This window comes from Canis lupus, chromosome 5 (assembly GCF_048164855.1).
Source record: "Canis lupus baileyi chromosome 5, mCanLup2.hap1, whole genome shotgun sequence".
Classification (NCBI taxonomy): Eukaryota; Metazoa; Chordata; class Mammalia; order Carnivora; family Canidae; genus Canis; species Canis lupus.
Window position 1 is genome coordinate 23290564 of NC_132842.1, and position 20885 is coordinate 23311448.

At 44.7% G+C, this 20885-nt stretch overlaps 1 protein-coding gene across 17 annotated transcripts in view; it reads left to right on the forward strand.

Annotated features, from left to right (window-relative positions):
* The window catches only part of FRMD4A (FERM domain containing 4A), a 739423-nt gene that overhangs the window by 609488 nt on the left and 109050 nt on the right, over nt 1-20885 (forward strand). For all 17 annotated transcript variants that reach the window (XM_072825741.1, XM_072825735.1, XM_072825738.1 and 14 more), the window contains 3 exons: nt 2431-2515; nt 17644-17700; nt 18642-18664. In XM_072825741.1, the coding sequence (XP_072681842.1) occupies nt 2431-2515; nt 17644-17700; nt 18642-18664 (165 nt within the window). The remainder of the gene's footprint in view (nt 1-2430; nt 2516-17643; nt 17701-18641; nt 18665-20885) is intronic.

Below are 20885 nucleotides of genomic sequence, written 5' to 3' on the forward strand. Positions count from 1 at the left end.
AAGAGCTTGAGCAAAGGTACGAAGCAAGACGACTCAATAATGAGGCTGCACCTGCAAGTTGGCCTCCCTCCCTCCTCGCTCGCTCACTCTCCCCCCTTCCTTTTTTTTTTTTTTTTAAGATTTTATTTATTTATTTATGAGAGACACAGAGAGAGAGGCAGAGACGCAGGCAGAGGGAGAAGCAGGCTCCATGCCAGGAGCCCGACGTGGGACTCGATCCTGGGTCTCCAGGATCAGGCCCTGGGCTGAAGGCGGAGCTAAACCGCTGGGTCACCCAGGCTGCCCCCCCTTCCTTCCTCCCTCCCTTCCTTCCTTCTTCCTTCTGATTCTGCTATCCTGACTATCCCCAAAATTCCTTCACAACAAATGTGGATTTTTTTAAAATTAAGTCACATGTAACTTATTTTGCTTTAAGACCTAGGCTTTGCAAGACACCTGGGTGACTCAGTGGTCGAGCATCTGCCTGTGGCTCAGGTTGTGATCCTGGGGTTCTGGGATCGAGTCCCACATCAGGCTCCCCGTAGGGTGTCTGCTTCTCCCTCTGCCTCTCTGTGTCTCTCATGAATAAATAAGTAAAATATTAAAAAAAAAAAAAAGACCTAGAGTTTGCTACTGCATTTCAAGTCTCCACTAGTAAAGAAGTGGAAGTTGTGCCACTTTGCAGATCCTTCGGCAACTACTGCAGACTCTTTATGGAGGCCTCCATGACCTGAAATACCTACTCTGAAAGCAGGACGTAGGTGCTCTTTTTTTTTTTTTTTTTTCCTTGCTGGGAGAATGTGAGTGGCAGAGGTCCACCAAGGATCCTTACTCATCCGCAAGCTTTGCAAGAGTGAAGGCCATACTGTAATTTCCAAACATTTTGTAGACTCTCATGTGGTGGTAATTGTATTAATATCTGTTGATTGAAAATATCTGCTAGTATCTGAAGTCACTCTGGATTCACTCACAAATTTAAATGAGTCTCTATGATATTAATCACGGCAGCGTCTGCACACACTGGAAAAATGACAAGATATTAATAGTCTGCAGACAAGAGGTTACAAACTGGTAGGCCGTGGGCTCATCCGTGCCTATGGGTATGTTTTGCTAGCCTGGTGCAATGTTGGCTTGTTGTTTTTGCTATTGTTATTGTTGTTCTTATCTGAATGAGTTTCCAGTGCTGGACAGCAGTAGACTTCTTAGGTGGAGAAACACTGACTGGGTCCCACAGTCTTTTGCAGTCTGGAAACCAGAAGCCCAGCGAGATGAAGCGATTTGCCCTAAATCATATAGAGCTGGGACCAGATCACTGGTCTAGTGACTTCCTCCCCAGGATTCTTTCCATCATATTGTAATGCTGTTCTAGAAGAACATAGCACTTGTCTTCCCATTGTACCTGCTGCCGCCCCCTCAAGGTATCCCCAGTTTCCAGGAGGCAGGTATCCAGTGGCCCCACAGGAGGTACCACACCCTCTCAGGGCCTGTTTCCTGGCAAGGCTCTGCATTCCACCACCCTCTCCCTGAACGCAGCTGGTCCCTAGACAAGCACAAGTGCCTAATCTAATTACATAATTTAATAAACTCCAAAGTCCATGTGTAAAGGTGCATTAAATGTAAACGTAAATAATTTCAGTGTGTTTTATCATGAAAAAAAATCTATAAGCTCCATCTGGATAAAAATCCAATTCTCATTTGGCTTAATGTGCATTAATATCACAGCATTAAGAGCACTTGCCACAGCTCTCTGGATACACAGAAATCAAATCTCACCTCACCACCTTTGGGAAGATATGTCATAACCATTTCAAAGAGAATTAGGGCCCCCGTTCTTCAGTTGAGCAGAAGAAATTATCTTTAAGATATAAAATCTTCAATTCAGGTCATGGGTGCCTGGATTAAGTTGGTTAAGCGACCTGCCTTTGGCTCAGGTCCTGATCCTGGGATAGAGCCCAGCTTCAGGCTCCCTGCTCAGTGGGGAATCTGCTTCTCCCTCTCTCTGTCCTTCCCTCTGCTTATGCTCTTCTCTCTCTCTCTATCAAATAAATAAATAAAATCTTTTTTAAAAATCCAGCTAATTCAACAATGATTAGTACCAAAATAAAGTAAGATATGAAAAACAAGTAGTATTATAAAAAATTGGAAAGCAGGTCAGGAAAAAGAAAAGTAGATGGTCGAGTTTAACCCCCTCTTGGAAGCTGGTGGGAGTCCCAGCTCTTTGGCTCTGGTCAAGGTTGTCAGGCGTGGCAGTCCAAATGGCCTAGAAAAGGGCTTGAAAAACTGTTTTCTTTCAAAAAGGAACCATATAAAAAGCAGCTGATCACACATTTTTCTTTTTCATTTAGGATGAGGAGTTCTGGTCCTTATGTCAAATCCTGTAGCTCAGAAAACAGCTCATTTTTGGCAAGATCAGTTGCTGCTTTTGTGGCTCATTTGCAGTTTTTCTTTCAGGTTCTATATAGAAAGCATCTCATACCTAAAAGACAACGCTACCATCGAGCTCTTCTTTCTGAATGCTAAGTCCTGTATCTACAAGGTAAGAATTCTTTCTTCCCATTCAGTTTTCCACTGAGATCCGAAAGTATCATTTAAAGTCGAAAATCCCAAGTTGTTGCCCCAATGTGATTTTATTGATTAGTAGATGTAATTTATAAATGGATTGCTTTAAATAAATGAGAGAGCATCCTGAAAGTAATACTATCCACTTAACAATGGGACCCCTCCTGATCCCATCACTGACTTTTGGCTCCTTGGAGGTAGGCATTTACCTGACTATAGGGGTCCCCTTCTCCTGGCAACTGAAACAAAAAAGAAACCTGGACCAGGAGAGCAGATGCACTGGTCCATGCAGATAGGTCTCCTAAGGATGAGTTGACTCTTTATTCATTTATTTATTTGTTTATTTATTTATTTATAGAAGTCTGTTTGGTTTATTCCCAGGTAAATGTTAGAAATGCATTGTCAGATGTGGCAAAACAAAAACACATGCAAAAAAAACCCCACCTTAATTAGAATTGTATTGAATGTTGGAGAGAAATTTGGGAAGGGAGAATATATAACTTTAAAATATTAACTCTTCCCATTCATAAATATGAACTGTTTCTCCATTTATTAAATTGTTTTTATGTCCCTCAGTCAGGTTCTATAGTTTGTATAGTTCTTTTTAAAATTTATTTATTTTAATTTTTAATTTAAATTCAATTCATTAACATAGAGTGTATTATTAGTTTCAGGGGTGGAATTTAGTGAAAACAGAGGGAGGCAAATCATAAGAGACTCTTAACCATAAGGAACAAATCGAGGGTTGCTGGAGGGGGAGGTGGGTTGGGGGATGAGGTAACTGGGTGATGGGCATTAAGGAGAGCACGTCATGGTATGAGCACTGGGTGTGGATGCAAAGGATGACTTCTTTTTTTTTTTGGATGAGTGGTCTTCTTATAATCAAAAGCATGCGTATCTGACCATGTTAGATATTGAGAGCGGTATCTCTCAAAGGGATGCTATTGGCATGTTAGGTGGGGCAAAATTCTTTAATTGTGCTAAAATACACTTAAAATGTATCATTATAATTACTGGTAAGTATACAGTTCAGTGATACTCAGTGCATTCACAGTGATTGTTCAACAACCATCACCTCCACCCATCCCCAGACCTCTTTTCATCTTGCAAAACTGAAACTCTGTACCCCACTAAACACTCACTCCCCATACTACCCACCCACCCGCCTGCCCCTGGCCACCACCACCTTACTTTATGTCTCTATGAATTGGACTACTCTAGGGACTTCATCTAAGTGGATCCTATAGTGTTCATCCTTTTGCGACTGGCATAGTTCACTTAGCATTATGACCTCAGGGTTCATCCACATTATAGCAGGGGTCAGAATTCCCTTCCTTTTTAAGGCGGGATAATAATCCATTATGCATTTATTTATTTGTTTGTTTGTTTGTTTATTTATAGAAGTCTGTTTGGTTTATTCCCAGGTAAATGTTAGAAATGCATTGTCAGATGTGGCAAAACAAAAACACATGCAAAACAAACAAAAAAACCCTACCTTAATTGGAATTGTATTGAATGATGGAGAGATGGTCTACATAGAGAGACCACATTTTGTAGATCCATTCATCTATCAATGAATACTTGAGTTTCTTTTACCTTTTGGCTATTATGAATAATGCTCCTATGAACATGGGTCTGTAAATATCTCTTCAAGTCCATGCTTTCAGTTTTCCCAGGTGTATACCCAAAAGCACAATTGCTGGATCATATGGTAATTGTATGCTTCATTTTTAGAAGAGCTGCTATTCTGTTTTCCACAGTGACTGCACCATATAATATGCCCACCAACAGTGCATAAAGGTTCCAATTTCTCAACATCTCTCTGACACTTGATATTTTGTAGGGTTTTCTTTTTATAACAGCCATCCTACTAAGTGTTAGGCAGTGTCTCACTGTGATTTTGATTTGCATTTCCCTAATGATTAGTGATGCCAAGCATCTTTTCATACGCTTATTGGCCATTTGTACATCTTCTTTAGAGAAATGTCTGTTCAGGGACAATTCTTAATTGAGTGGGGCAGTCCCTTGTACTACTTCTCATTTCCCCATATTCTAGTAGTGTTTCCTTTCTTTGACTAACCCAAAAATGCTCACACACATTTCCAGTACACACACACCCCTCCCCTGAGGAGAGCAGATGGCAAACACCACCAGGGCTGAGGTCATCTGCTGGGAAAATTTTTTTTTTCAAAAAATTTATTTATTTACTCATGAGAGACACACACACACAGAAGCAGAGACACAAGCAGAGGGAGAAGCAGGCTCCATGCAGGGAGCCCGACGTGGGACTCAGTCCCGGGACTCCAGGATCACGCCCTGAGCCAAAGGCAGGCACTAAACCACTGAGCCACCCAGGGATCCCCTGGGAAAATGTATTTGAAGTAGACACCCATGCTGCAACCCCTTGTGTGCCATGAATGCAGCCCTCAGGGCACCACCTCAGGTTGGCTAACTGACTGCAGAAAAGGACAGCATATTCCCACTGTGGTGTGCTCGGTGCTGAGTGCTGGGTGCTGAGTGCTTTCTGTACGTTGTATGGCTCAGCCTTCCCAACACTTGAGGTGCATACTACTTTTTGTCCCTGGTTTCCCTGTGAAGGAAGATAAGGCACAGGGAAGTTAGATTCACCCAAGGTCACACATCTTCTGAATGGCAGCGCCTGTGGGAGCCAAAGCTGGCAACCTGACTCTAGGTCACGGAGCTCAACCACCAGCTGGCTCTGAGCCCCAGAGGGCAGGCTCTCCCTGGAGTGGAGAAGGCCCCCACAGCCACAGAGGACTTCAGAGCTGAGTGCCCCCGTGGTAAAAGTGCTCAGAGGCCAAGGAAGAAGTCTGAGGAGGTCCCACTGCCTATATTTTCATGTTTAACTAAACCCTCTTCAGTGGGGGGCATTGCAAGAAGCCCACCAAACGTCAAACCACACGCAAGAGTTGGATTGGGACATCAGCCATCAGTTTTTCTTCTGGAAAAGAGGTACTTCAGCACATTCTGTGCACAGAATAGTCCCTCCACACGCAGATGTCCGCAGTGATGGAGGGCCTCATAAGGATCAAGTTCAATTCTGTGAGAGGACCTCACTTGGTGACAGTTGCTGAGCTAGGACTTAAACTGGGCTCAAACCCAGACCACTCAGACTGCGGTATTTTGGGTTTTTGCTGAATGGAAGAAAAAGACCCTAAAGGCAGTTCCAGGAACTTGCAAATTCCTTCCTGTCTATAAGCGTGTTTTCTCATTACAGCGTGGAAATAATACAGCCTTACAGAGCTCGCAGATTGCAGGAGTCTCAGGGGTTTTAATGCGTGTGAAGGCACTTTGAGAAAGTTGAGAAATAAAACGGGAAGTTGTCCACCAGGTGGCACGCTGGGGCAACAAATGTCTGGAAACTCCAGCCGCAGGACTGGGAATCAGCTCAATCCACAAGTGAAAAAGCGACCCCAAATCGTGCTTGTACAGACACCTGGGTAAAAGGAGAGAAACAGTGTCTCACTCAGGGTTGTTCAGTCCAGTCCAGGCACAAGTGCTCAGCTGGAGCTTATGGCTGCAGTGCTTCTGAACACAGAAGAGTCTCGGAGTCACAGAAAATAAAAAAGAAGAAATCCCCAGAATCAAATATTATAGGTCTGGGTGGAGGTGGTGATGCGTGCAGAGCCAGCCGCGTTTAGGAGCAGGGCACCCACAGCATCAGCCTGCCTGCTGACCTGGCCGCCGTCCTTGATCCAGAACCGTCTCTTCTCGGGATCCCTACTAGAGCTGGCTTCCCTGAAGTTTACACAGGATACCAACCAGGGTCACAAGACCACCTGTCTCCCTCCTAGCATCCAAAATAATATTTTCATCTGCCTAAATTGGCACCTCAAGCTTCTTTAAAACTTTCACATATATTATCTTATTTGAGCCTAATGAGGAGGTTGAGCCAGAATCATTAGTTCACCGAGAAAAACACTGATGTCAGAGAGGTTAAGTGACTTCCTCAAGGACCCAGGACTGAAAGTGGTTGAACAGACCATGTGGCCCAGTTTGCACAGTTGTAAATATGCAGACGCGGTGGGAGGCCCAGTAGCAGAGTTGATTGGGAGTTTCAGGTTGGAGCTCCTGTCCTAGCTCTGCTGCTTGATAAATGCAGTGAATGTGGACACCTCCTGTGATGTCGCCAAGCTTCATTTTCCTCTTTGGTTAAACAAGGACATTAAAGGACCCAACCAGGGTGCCTGGGGGTGCACTGGGTTAAGCATCCAACTCTTGGTTTTGGCGCAGGTCACCATTTCAGGTTCGGGGGATGGAGCCCTGAGTCCACTTGAGATTCTCTCCCAGCTCGCTGGTGCACGCTCTCTCTCTCTCTCTCTAAAATGTACAAATAAATCTTTAAAAGACCCAACCTGCAACCTTCTTGGGAAGATGAAGCATGAGTGTGGTTGGTTAGCACCTGTGCTGGACGCTTTAGGAGCGCCTATAGTGCAAGCACTGCTCACTGGGATCCAGACCCGAGTCGTTCATCTTGGCTGAGAGTTTCCGTGTGCTGCCCCTGCCAGCACTTCGGGGGCCTGGAGAGCCCAGAGGCCCATGCCAGACACACCGCCTGGACCTGATGCTGATAGATGGGGACTTGGGTTTACCCAGCGCAGGATTCATATCAGCTCCCTCCCTGTTTCCCTGGGAGCCATCCATGCGGTATACCAGAATCTGAATTGTTCAGATAAATGAGCTGTTTGCTCATGCTTCCTCCAGGCACTGTTCTATTTACTTTTTAAAGCATTAATACTTTTTTTTTTTTTTTTTTGAGAGAGAGAGAGAGAGTGTATATAGGTGGGTGAGGGGAGGAGTTGGAGGGCAGAGAGAGGGAGAGAAAGAATCCCAAGCAGGCTCCACACTCAGCACAGAGCCCAACATGGGGCTTGATCTCACGACCCTGAGATCATCACCTGAGCTGAAAGAGTTGGTCACTTAACCTACTGAGCGCAGGCACCCCTAAATTAATTAACACTTTTATCAAAGTAATACATGATACAGTTTAAAGTCAGATGGTTCTAAGAGACTTATTATGAAAAACCCACCCCCAAGTCCCACCACCTTCAACAATTTTAGCAGGGTTTTTTTTTTTTTTTTTTCTGTTTTTTGCCTATTTCCAAATACGTTGGCACCAGGCATTATTCCTTGATACATCCATTTTAGATTTATTGAATTTCAGCTGAGTTGGGCAGAGATTAAGGTCTCCACACTTTCCCATTTCCTGAAATGGCAGTAAGCCCAATTCTGGTTAAAAGCCACAGCCACCAGCATTGCATTATTATGAAGAATCCAAGAAGCATCCTCTGGTTTTGCTTCCCTTTTTAGACAACCACTCGTTTTACCTAAAAGTAATGATCGCCTCGCTGTTACCTGTTTGTTTTCTATGTGCCCATCATTTTTTCCCCAAGAGCTTCTACACATTCCCAGATGCAAGCCCATATTCATTTCCATATGCATCGGGTAATTCACCCATTCCTGTCTTCAGCTTGGTCTTTGTGGTTTGTCCTGGGATCTCCCCATAGCCACCCTCCACCCTCTCACTCCAGCCTGGACCTGTGGACCAGGACCTTATCCACAGTCCTCAGCACGGGCCCCCTTTCCCCATCCTGGCCGTCCTTCCCCAGGCCTGGAGTAGGTCCTCTGTTTCCTGGGTCCCAAGTCTTCCTGTGTTTTACTTTATGCCATTGTTTCACTGGAGAACATCCTCCAATAAATCCAGGGAAAGGGCATATGGGAAGGACAGTGTTTGGGTCCTTGCCTATCTGAAAAAGTCATCCTTCTACCTCTATATCTGATCGATAGTTTGAATGATATGGAAATACAGAATGAAGACATCTCTCAAAATATCCAAGGTGTTGCTTCACAGTTTGCTCTGGAGTAGTTTGCAGCACTGTGTATTATATGTGGACCCTCTTCCCCTCTTCCACCACCACCAGTGGGATCTTTTAGGATTTCCTCTTTATTCCTCTTCCTCTGAAATTTGGGGGAGGTATGCCTTGACAAGGGTCTCTGTAAATCCATAAGACTGTGTATTTGATGGGCACCTTCAGTCTGGAGATTGGTATTCTAGTTCTGGGAGATTTTTCCGTGTTATTTCTTAAGTGGTGTCTCCTCTGTTTTCTCTGCGCTCTCCTTGTGGAACTCCTGTTAATTAGATGCTGGGTACAGCCTCTGGCTTTGATACCTTGTATCCTGTTTTCCATCTCTGTCTTTTTATTCTATTTTCTGGAAGATTTCATCAATATTATGTTTAATCTCTATTGGCTTTTGAACCTTTTTCTATCATGTTTTTAATTTCTGAGACGTCATATTATCTGATCTTTCTTTCCACATATCCATTGTCTTGTCTATTATCCTGTTATTGCCTTTAAATTTAACATTCTCTTATCGTTTTCAATATCAGTTATGCATGTTCTGTGTCCTTTCTGTTTCTTTCCAGTTCTCCCCCCACCCCCACCCCCGTGTATTTCCTATTTATTTTGGTCTTTGTCTTTCATAGAAGAGATTTCCCTCAATTGTCTGTTGATCTTGGTCTAACCACAAGTAAGAGTAAGGCACCCAAGTGGGGGTGGTCCCCTGGGGGTTGTCCCTGTGGAGCCATCCAGTGGCAAGCTGGTTCTTTCAGTAGGAAGCTTGGATGGCAGTGTTTAGGTGTCCTTCCTCGTGACTCCTCATTGTCTCCAGAGGAGAATCTTCCCACTTCCTGACTCGGTGCTCATCCTCTGCTTTCTGTCTGGTCCTCCACTTCCCATCTGGGCCTGTCCACTTCCAGGGTTAGGGAGGGAACCCCCCCCCCCAACCACTTGGGGTATAAACTCCCTTTCTAATCCTGGTGCTTTTGATGGGCCTCATTCCAGCTTCCTGTTCATCTTCTCCAGAGAACAAACCTCTGATCTTTTCAACAGCACAAAAGTGAGGAAAGATGTTTCATGTTGTTTTGGTCTGTTTGTCATCTTCCCCAGAAGCATCTTCCCCTAGGAGCACCACCTTCCTGCCCCGCCCCCCCACACTCTTTCTTCACAAGGAGGCAAAACCCATGATCCAATGGGTTTCTCTCTTACATCCCCTTGCTTTATACTTTTTCCCTGTTTTGCACAAAAGGAGCAGGAAAATACAGTCCAGGTTGCTGAGGATTAGAATACGGTTGTGAGAGAACAGGGTTCTGTCGTGAACTTTAAGTGAAACAGGAGGACGTACAGAATGGGGGGCCCTGACACCCCACATAGCCACATCCTCAACAGCATTTCTGAGGTGTTTTGACTCACTGAGGTTATCAGTAAGTGAAGGAAAGAAAATATATGACCAGGGGATGGATATAACTCAGAAATGTGTGTCTTGTTCTGTATAAAGCTCTCATGAGAAGTCCACCCTTGATGTTGTGTGTTCCCTGGAAAATCACACAAGAAAGCAGAGCTCTCCTGCCAAGCCTTCTCTCTTTGGATGTGGCTTCCCATGCCAACTGAAGAAGCCCATATGGGGGCACCTGGGTGGCTCAGTGGTTGAACATGCCTTTGGCTCAGGTTATAATCCCAGGGTTCTGGGATCAAGTCCAGCATCAGGCTCCCTGGAAGGAGCCTGCTTCTCCCTCTGCCTATGTCTCTGCCTCTCTCTGTGTCTCTCATGAATAAAATCTAAAAAGAAGAAGAAGAAGAAGAAGAAGAAGAAGAAGAAGAAGAAGAAGAAGAAGAAGAAGCAGCAGCAGCAGCAGCAACCCATATGCCAGCCCTGCCAGAGGCAGTGGGCTTATCATACCCAATGGGAGCTGTTGGGTGGGTGTGGATTCTGATCCCAGCTCTTGCCCTGCCTTCAGGCTCTGGGACTGAATCCTATCTTCTCTACCCTGATAAAGGGAATTGCTGTGAAAAAAACTAGTGACTGCAGTGATTTTTGAAAGTTTTGCAAACCACAGGTGCTAGGGCATAAAATGTGAATATCTTTTTAATTTTTTTTAAAGATTTTATTTATTTATTCATGAGAGACACAGAGAGAGAGAGAGCGAGGCAGAGACACAGGCAGAGGGAGAAGCAGGCTCCATGCAGGGAGCCCGACGTGGAACTCGATCCCGGATCTCCAGGATCACACCCGGGCTGCAGGTGGCGCTAAACTGCTAAGGCACCAGGGCTGCCCAGGAAATTGTTTTTAATTGCTTGCTTTCCAATCCCAGGGACCAAAGGTTTGCATATTTCCTATGAAATTACCAAGCCTGGTGCCTACATGTACCCAGTGAGAGCAGATCATGTCAGAAAAGAAAAAGCTTAAAATTCCTGCTTTATGTGGGCTGGGGGGTCTTGCCTCACCTTCCTTTCTGAGATGTCCACATTGATCTGGGAGCTTCAGATATTATTGAAATGTAAATAAGCATCCTTGGGCCACATTTGCTGTGTAGGGCTAAACACCATCAGTTCTTACTGAAATTGAAGTCCATGGTCTTTGTCCAAGAGCTTCAAAGAGCTTTGTTAATGAGCAGATCATATCGTCTGTCTGAAGATGAGAGAAACAAAGCCTGCAACCAGGCCCCACAGGACAAAGGAACCAAAATAAATATTAATCTCAGACTTACAGAATCCTAGTCTTTATCTCTTAGTTTGATTATTACAGGGCTAGCATGTGTGCTCATATGACAGGGGGTGGAACAAAACACGGACAGAGAGGGACTTTCGTTTTCAGTTCTAGAAAGAAATTCACTTGGGCTCATCATCTTAGTGGTGCCCCGGACCTCTAAAAGAGAGACTCCCCAGGGTCATGATACAGGCTGTAAACAAGAGGCAGCAGGAGGAATTGCTGTGCCACAGAGGGAGCATGATGGCCCAGCAGGAGTGGCACGTACCCCAGTGGATCATCAGCCAAATGTGAAGTAACTAGACTGATGAAAAACTGGCCAAGGCCAAAGGAAGACGGTTGTGCCAGACTATGTTGGTCCTGTCCCACCCCGTGGCCCCTCTTTGCCTCGGGGCCTCTTCATGTAGCCATTCGGAGTTGTGCAATGAGCCGGGGCTCCTACACAGGCAGAGTGAGGCCAGTTGTGGGCATCAGGACCACTGGGGTGATACAGACTTGTAGACACACACATGCACACAATGCTGCCCTCCTTTTTAAAAAAAATGTCTTACTGACGATTCCTATAAATGCTCAACAGTGCTGAAGAACAGACAACACTGGGGAGGTCAGATTATAAACACCCATGAGCCCAAATAAATGCTACAGACAGGACACTTGTAGTATGTCCTGGGGTTTCCAGATCACCCCTCTGTGTCCTCACCAACGGTAAAATAATTGGAAAAGAAATCATTATCCCCCTTCTCCTGATGAAGAAAATGAAACTTGAGAAGATCCAGGGATTTATTCAGTGCCCCGGAGCTGTTGGGGGATGGGAACGAGAACCTGGAACACTCCAGCGAGAGTAGAAATGATCTTAGGGAGGAGGGCAAGAAACCATGGTCTTTAGACATTTTGTGATAAGAAGAGAGGTGGCGGCGGTTGGCGAGGGCTGATTGAGGAAACCTTTAGGCCGGCCCTGCAGATTGTTCTGGACGGACTTGGTATAGATCATGCTCCCCGAAACTTTATCAACCTACCATGTGGTTGTTAATCACGTTTTCTCTTATAATTATCTTATTAATCTTCCGTGGAAAGCTGGAATTTCTGTCATTCCCGACCTCGGTGGAATGTTTTTCATTAAGATCCTGGGTTGTGGGGGATCCCTGGGTGGCTCAGTGGTTTAATGCCTGCCTTTGGCCCAGGGTGTGATCCTGGAGTCCCAGGATCAAGTCCCACATCGGGCTGTCTGCATGGAGCCTGCTTCTCTCTCTGCCTGTGTCTCTGCCTCTCTCAGTGTCTCTCATGAATAAATAAATAAATAAAATCTTAAAAAAAAAAAAAAAAAAGATCCTGGGTTGTGTGAGGACCACCACCGAGTCCCTCGAGCGAGGGGATCCTGAAGAGGTCCTCCAGTTCTCGGTTCCTTTGGAGCATGTCCATGACACCTGCCGCCTCGGGTCCTCGTGGGGCCATTTGGAACTCTTGGAGACCCACAGACGGAAATCTTTCCAAGAACATTATTAACGGTTACACTGCTGATAAATGACCTCAGGCCTCTTCCTTCAGCTAGTTAATCACCTGGGATAAAACCGTGCTGAGGGGGAGAAAGTGGGGCCATCCTCCCCACCCCGGCTCTGAGCACCCGGCGCACACCTGCAGGCAGTCACGTTTTTGTCCTTCCCTGGCACTTTTCAAAAGATCAGAGAAAGCCGAACACGCTGTTCAGTAGTAAGTAAAACAGATGCCCCAGAGTACACACCAAACGGCCATAATAACCGTAAGGCCTCACATTCCCTTCTACCAGCACCTTCCTCGTACCAGGGCATCTGCATGCCCAGGAGACCGCCCTGGATTCCCAAGCAGGATTGATTGGAGCTCAGAAAACACCCCAAAGGCTCGACTCTCAAGTGGCTCTGAGAGCATCAGGGCCACCGAGGCATGTCATACCCCAGCCTCCGGGTCATGCCAGCTGGGCAGCTCCAACCGCTCTTCCCTGACAGGTCCTCTCCCGCTCCCCCGTCCCCTGTTGGCCTCAGCTAGGGAAAACCCAGGAAAGTGCTCGATCTTTGCATGTCCCCTTTGTGGTCTCACTCAGCTCATTTTCTCTGCTTGAGCAGAGACACGTGAACGATACCGCCTCTGGATTGCCGGAGCAGTCACATAAGGTTAAGGGAGAGTAGGCTTTTTTTTTAAGGTTTTATTTTATTTTTTTTTAAGATTTTATTTATTTATTCATAAACACAGAGAGAGAGAGAGGCAGAGACACAGGCAGAGGGAGAAGCAGGCTCCATGCAGGGGGCCCGATGTGGGACTCAATCCCAGGTCTCCAGGATCACACCCCAGACTGCAGGCGGCGCCAAACCGCTGCGCCACCAGGGCTGCCCCGAGAGTAGGCTTTTTGATGTTAGATGGTGGCATGTGTCTGACAGGAGGGTCCCTGGAAACATCTATCCCCCACCCTCCTAACTCGGGGAACTCAGCTTGTAGGTTCAAGGCACAAGAGGAAACGTGTGGTGTGGGCAGAAAGTCTCAACCACTGTTCCCTCGCAGTGGATTTTCTTTTTTTAAGATTTTATTTATTTGTTCATGAGAGACACAGAGAGAGAGGCAGAGACACAGGCAGAGGGAGAAGCAGGCTCCATGCAGGGAGCCCGACGTGGGACTCGATCCTGGGACTCTGGGATCATGCCCTGGGCTGAAGGCAGGTGCTAAACCACTGAGCCACCCAGGGATCCCTCTTGCAGTGGATTTTAAAGATTAAATCCCCGGGAGGGCCAAGTGTGAAAGCAGGAGCAAGCGGGAGCGCATTAGGAACAGAAGACGTTGGGGAACGGGGCAGACACTGAAAAAGGTAGGAACGCATCTTCTTCACAGTTAGGACCGTGTCTTCCCACGTTCGTGCATTGGTTCTTCCACACACCATTTATTGATTTGTTTTTTTAAAGATTTATTTATTTATTTATGATAGACATAGAGAGAGAGAGGCAGAGACCCAGGCAGAGGGAGAAGCAGGCTCCATGCAGGGAGCCCAATGTGGGACTCGATCCCAGGACTGCAGGATCGCGCCCTGGGAAAAAGGCAGGCGCCAAACCGCTGAGCCACCCAGGGATCCCTCCACACACCATTTAGATGTGTGTGCTGCGTCCTCTGTGGACCGACAACACGGTGATCCTTGAACTCAATCAGTACTGAGCAGAGGTGGTAAGGGGTGATAATGCAGCATCTTCCATCACATTGTGCAAGCACGTGCGCTGTCTCAGCCACTTCAGTCTTTAAGCCTTTTCCCTCTTTCCTGCCACGTTTTGACACCACCTTGTTTTTTAATATCTGGGAGACAGTCAAGGTCAGAGAAGGTGAAAACTCACCCCAGTTCAAGGGCGAGGGCGCCCAATCACTCCGAGGACGAGTGCCGTGAGGGAGAACTGGGGTAAATCAGGTCAGGCATTTAATTGTGCATTTTCAGTAGCTTTACTCTGAATAATGGCACATTGCAGTTGACATTCACCACCAGATTCATTTCTGACAGTCTCTCCTGGAACTTTATAAAGTAAAATGAAATTGTAAAAGGCCTTCCTCTGCCTTTCCTACCCTGCTTCCCCCCAAGAGGTACATTTTCATTTAGCGAATGGGTCAAATAATGAACTAAAAGCTATGTTTGCACTTAAAAGGGTTGTTCCCAATGGCTGGTTTTGAGTTGGTCGCGACATCAGCCTCTGCATGGATGTTAAAGATTAGCCCACCATCAACCATTAGCCTCAACACAGGCGTAAATGTTTGACAGGAGAACACACATCCCAGGACGGGGGGAGCGCTCAGGAAGGTGTTGGTGGGAATAGAAAGGAACCTCATGGTCCATTGTGGGAACCCTGGACAGTGTTTCTGTTAAATCATTTGTACACTGTTAAATGATTTACATTCTGATGGGATCTGGTAATCCCAAAAGGCCAATTCCACGCATTCCTCTGTATCCCAACCCTGACAGTCTATATCAATTTCAGCGGCCATAAAGCTCTCTCAGCTGGTTACACATAAAGAATTATTGTGCCCGATTCTTCCATATGCTCTCCCTGGTTCCCTTAGCCCACACTCCTGAGGTGGTTCAGTAGCAAATATTATTATCCACCTTTGAAATTACTGGGCCTGAAAGGGCCCAAATGATATCCCTCTTTCAAAAGATACAGGCTTGCTAGAGTGTGTTGTTTTGAATTCCAGGGTCCCGTTGAGGACCACAAAAAAAAAAAAAAAATTAATTAGAAAATCCGTGAATCAGAGTTCGGTTTATAATTCAAGTGAAAAGTAACTCTGGTTTTAGCTAACTTCAGTGATAGTTATGGCTCTGAGAACAGGTTGGCTGAAACCAAATCCTTATTTTTTTTAATCGAAAAATAATTGACATATAACATTATATCAGTTTCAGGTATATAACATAGTGACCCAATAGTTGTGTATCTTGTGAAATGATCCCCACCATAGGTCTCATTAGTATCCATCACCCCACATATATATTTTTTGTCTTGGGATGAGAACTTCGGAGATCTAGCTCTCTTAGCAGCCTTCAGATAGACAGTATAATAACAACTATAGTCACTGTGCTGTACATTACATCCTCAGGACTTGTTTTATAAACTGACGTTTTTACATTTGACCCCCTTCACCCATTTCCCCCACCCCCTGCCTCTGGCAACCATCAGTCTGTTCTCTGTATCTATGTATTTGAATTTTCTTCCTTTCAGACTCCACGTGCAAGTGATATCATGTAATACTTTCTCTGTCTTGTTTCATTTAGCATGAGCCTTCCAGATCTATTCATGTTTTTCCAATGGCAAGATCTTGTTCTTTTTTATGACTGGATAATATTCCATTGTGTGGAATATTATATATATATATATATACACAGACACCATATTTTCCTTCTCCATTCATCAATTGATGGACACTTAGGTTGTTCCCATGTTTACAAAAATTTGGCCATCATAAATACTGCTGCAGTGAACATGGGGGTAAAGATATCTTTTCAAGCTGGTACTTTCATTTCCTTTGGGCAAATACGCAGAAGTAGAATTGCTGGTCATAGGCTAGTTCTATTTTTAATTTTTTGAGGAACCTCTGTTCTGTTTTCCATAGAGGCTGCCCCAATTTACACCGCCCCCCCCAACATGCACAAGGGTTCCCTTTTCTCCACATGCTCTCCAACACTTGCAATTTCTTGTCTTTTTGATAATAGCCATTCTAACAAGTGTCAAGTGATAGCCCCAAGTCCTTACTGACTTAGGGGAGTAGATGCACTCAGGGAGGTCACTTGCCGGACAAGAGGTGAGGCAATTGTTTCCAGCCTCCTCACTGCCACTAAGGCCTTGTGGTTTGGGGAGAGTCCCTTGACATTTTTGGATTTCTGATCTCAATAAAAGCAGAGGGCTGGGCTAGCCGGTGTTGAAGCCTGGCTTAGCTCTAATGTTCTGTGGTCCCATCACTCACTATAGCATCTAGTGATATGAAGGAGAGAGAAAGAAAGAATAAAACAGACATTTCTACTTAAGTTTCACAACACAAGTATAACATTAGTTAATTTGTTTATTATTTTTCTGGGCTGATGGACTCCAGAGTTCCCTCTGTTTTTAAGATCTGAACAATATATGACAATACAACGTCATGCACTTAAAATATGTGAAGAAGGTGGTTGTTGTGTTAAGTGTTTTGTACCATATATCAAACATGCACACACACAAAGGGACACGAGGACATTCATGGAAAGCATTTTTAAACTTAGGCTCTGTGGCAGTGCTAGTCTGTAGAACTTTCTGCAATGATGGAAGTGCCCTGTATTTGCTCTGACCCTATGGTAGCTAATAGCTACATCAAACTGTCAAGCGCTTGAAAGCCATGAGACCATTGCAGTGAGAAACTGTATTTTTGGGGTAGCCCTGGTGGCCCAGCGGTTTAGTGCTGCCTTCAGCCCAGGGCGTGATCCTGCAGACCTGGGATCAAGTCCCACATCAGGCTCTCCGATGTGGAGCCTACTTCCACCTCTGCTTGTGTCTCTGCCTCTCTCTCTCTCTCTCTCTCTCTCTTTCTCATGAATAAATAAATACAATCTTTTTTACAAACTGTATTTTTTATTAAATTTAATATTAATTTAAAGGGTCACAATCCCATTATGACTTTTTTTTCCCAATAAAGCCTTACTCCTGGTTCTAAAGTAGTTTATGAAGAAAACATAATTGGTTACCAAGTAACCTGACTCCATTGATGAATCAGATTAATAAATTTGTAAAAAGCCCAAGACTGGTCTGCCACCTACTGTCACAAGATTTAAAGATGAGGCCTTTGAGATGAGGTGACTGAGAAGGCCCAGGACCGCTGGGGTCCCTTCTGGCTAAAAGCCAAGAACAGGATGTCAGGGAGCACTTGGGGCCGAGTAATCCAGACCACAGATATCCTGTGAGCATTTGAGATTCTGAGGGTCACCTCAGAAAAGGAAGACCGGGCCTTTATTTAGGAGTTGTCATAAAGAAGTCATTGTTAAGTACCAAACTTACCTTCCTTGTGGGTTTTTCCTTTCAGGAGCTGATTGATGTGGACAGCGAAGTGGTGTTTGAATTAGCCTCCTATATTTTACAGGTAGGTTGTTCTGCCCTCATCTGTGGATCCCAGAGCCAGACACAGAAGAGACAGCAGTAAGTCTTACCATGCACAGCCAGCTGCCCTATGCACTACCTGTTGGTCATCTTATTTATAGAGCTAACAGGAAGGAGTACATCATGGCTGTAAATAGGAGCTTCTGATATTTCCAAATTATATGACAGTGTCTCTCTGCAAAGGAAAATTATGTATATATCGTTTGAGTTGGAAAACTAAGATAAAAAAAAAGAAAAAGAAAACTGATATTCAGTGGCCCTATTTCCTTCCATTTTGGTGCCCCCCTCACTCTGGAGAAAGCCAAGTCCATAGAAGAATTAATTGCAAGAGAATCATTTCACACCCCATGGAAAGATAATGAGAAGACCTTTAGCTTATGTGTGAAAGACTTATTAATGAAAATTAGCAACAGTGACCATACTAGTAACACTGACAAGATGAACTGAAAGAAGGTCATTCATTTATTTCTTCAACAAAGATTTATTGAACAACTACTATATTCAAGGCATCATGCTAGAGTCATTAAAGCTCTTCATGGTCCCTCTGTAGTATAACCGGGAAAGAGCCCACAGTATAAGACAAAACAAATAATGCAACACAGAGGCAGACCCACTTTCAGATTCAGAATCTTTAAACTAGAAAAAGGCAAACCCGGGTCTAGAGGGAGAAACTTGTGTTTTGTTATTATGAATCACTTTTTTTGTATACGACTTTCCAAAGTTTAATTTAAAATTTAGTGTCTCATATTCAGGGGCAAATGCCTGGTCCTTTCCTCATTGTCTTCCTGTAGCAGGTAGGACAACAGTAGTAGTAAGCTGAGCTGACTCAGTAGAGGAGTTGTTGTGACCGTAGGTAGAATGTACTGGAAAGTCTGGCACACTGGACTGGAGCCTTTCACTGATGTTGACTTTTTTCTTCTACAGGAAGCAAAGGGAGATTTTTCTAGGTGAGTTTCCAAAAGGTTTTGGGGTCATTGTGGTTTTTCTGTTTTTGTTTTTTGTTAATTTTTGCTCAATGTGCTGTATCACATCTCTGTTAAAAGAAATTATTCTTCATATCCTTTATAGGAGGGCAGTGCTTTAATTATATTAATGATGAGATCCAGCTCTCAACTTGTCAATTGAAACAGATAATGTCAGGCAGAGGAAACCTAGTAATAGCAAGTAGGATATTGTGTACTAAATGGGAAGCCTACAGGTCGCTAAAAAGCTGAGAGTAGTACCCAGTGTCACACTTGGCAGCTGTATGGAGGTTTGTTAGATTGTCCAGGTGTGTCCATGGAGCCAGAACTCACCACTCTGGTGTGAATAGGGCTTCGGATAACCCTGGGGTGTGCATATCTTTTTCGTTGTCTCTGTTTCAGCCCCCTGCCCCTCCAGAGGACAAAATGCTATCCCATTTTAGCTTTTCTTCATCAAACTATTACAGTCCCCCACTTCTACGTTTCTTCCTTCTCTAGATACTACGTTGGATAGAATGTAAATGCTTAACCACTGGGGACACTGCGTGCTGCCTATTAAGCCTGTGGAACTGCCAGCTTCAATCTTGTCATTCATTTCCTGAGGCATCACCCACTAGCCAGTGTGGTTGGATTGCCTCTCATTTTCTCACGATCATTCCTCGAGCCCTTACCAAGTAGGGAGGCTCAAAGACAGATATTACTCCTGGCATTCTGTTTTATTGCAAGAAACATGTGGGATAACCTGTGTTGTAGAATCAAGGTCTAAATGTACAAGAAAACAGTGTCAGGGCATCGCATTCCGGCTCCTCAATAGGGAATTGGCAAAATTGGTATTAAAAGGAAACACGGGAAAATAAATAAATAAATAAACTACAAGGAAACACGGGGACACCTGCATGGCTCAGTAGATTAAGCATTTGCCTTGGGCTCAGGTCATGATCTCAGTGATGAAGTTTTGGAATATTAGGTGAGGTCCAGAGCCAAATATCAAGAAAGAATTCTTGAGACATCTTTGGTGCAAAATGGTGGTTTTATTAAAACAGGGGGACATTACCTGTGGGCAGGAAGAGCTGCTGCCGGAAGGGGGCGGTTTGTGAGGAATGGCTGATTATTTATACTTTCAAGTTGGGAGGGGTTGGGGATTGTATACTCTCTAAGGAATTTTGGAAGCAAGGTTTCCAGGACCTTGAGGGCACTAGCTATTGTTGGGTAAAGGTCACTTATTACCATCTAATAAAACCTGCGTCAAGAGACCCTTCAGATGTGTATCAGTAGGCTATACACTAGGGGGATGATTGCCAACATGTATCTTGGGGGGTTTAGAGAGAAAGGAAATTTCTAAAGGAATTTTTATATGTTAAAGTAGACTTACAGGATCCTGGGTGTTGGGCTAAGATCCCCTTTTGCCCTTAGCAAAGTGTTAACATCGAGGCAGTTGAGTCCATAGAGGAAGGTCGCTTTGCCTGTTTCAAGGACTTTGTCAACGTACTGTTTTCCCTCTAACAAGGTATTAACATTAAGAAAGTTGGGAACTTCCTGAGGAGTGTCATACATATCCCTCCCTGGGGGGCAGGGGGTGTCCTTTGTGGGATATCAGCTTCTACTTTGTCCTTAGTTAACTCTCTGTTCCCCACCATCAGGGTCCTGGGGTAGAGCTCCATCCTCTGTTGTCCCCAAGTCCTTGGGGCTTCCCACTCAGCAGGAAGTCTGCTTCTCCCTCTGACCCTCTTCCCCCTCATGCTCACTCCCGCTCTCTCCCGTTCTCTCTCTCTCTCAAATAAATCTCTAAAAAAGAAAGAAAGAGACACAAATCCTGCCTTTACTCTTTGAAGGAACTTGTGTGTTTTCTCTTGCTTTTGGTGGATTTGATCTGTAATGTAAATATCTTGGGTTTTGCAAGCCGTACAGTCATTACTCAGCTCTCTCTTTGTAAATGCAAAAGCAGCCACAGTAGGTAAATAAATGAAGGCAGCAGTGTGCCAATAAAACTTTATTTATAGACTTAGAAATTTGAATTCTGTATACATTTTCCTGTATCACAAAATACTATTCTTTTGATATTTTTTCCCCCTCCTGAACCATTTACAAATGTAAAAGGCATTCTCAGCTCACAGGCCATATAAAAACAAGTAGAGGGCTAGAGCTAGCTGGTGACTTGCAGCATGCTTTCCCCTGATGCTAAAATTAGTCCCTTCAGCTCCGTTTG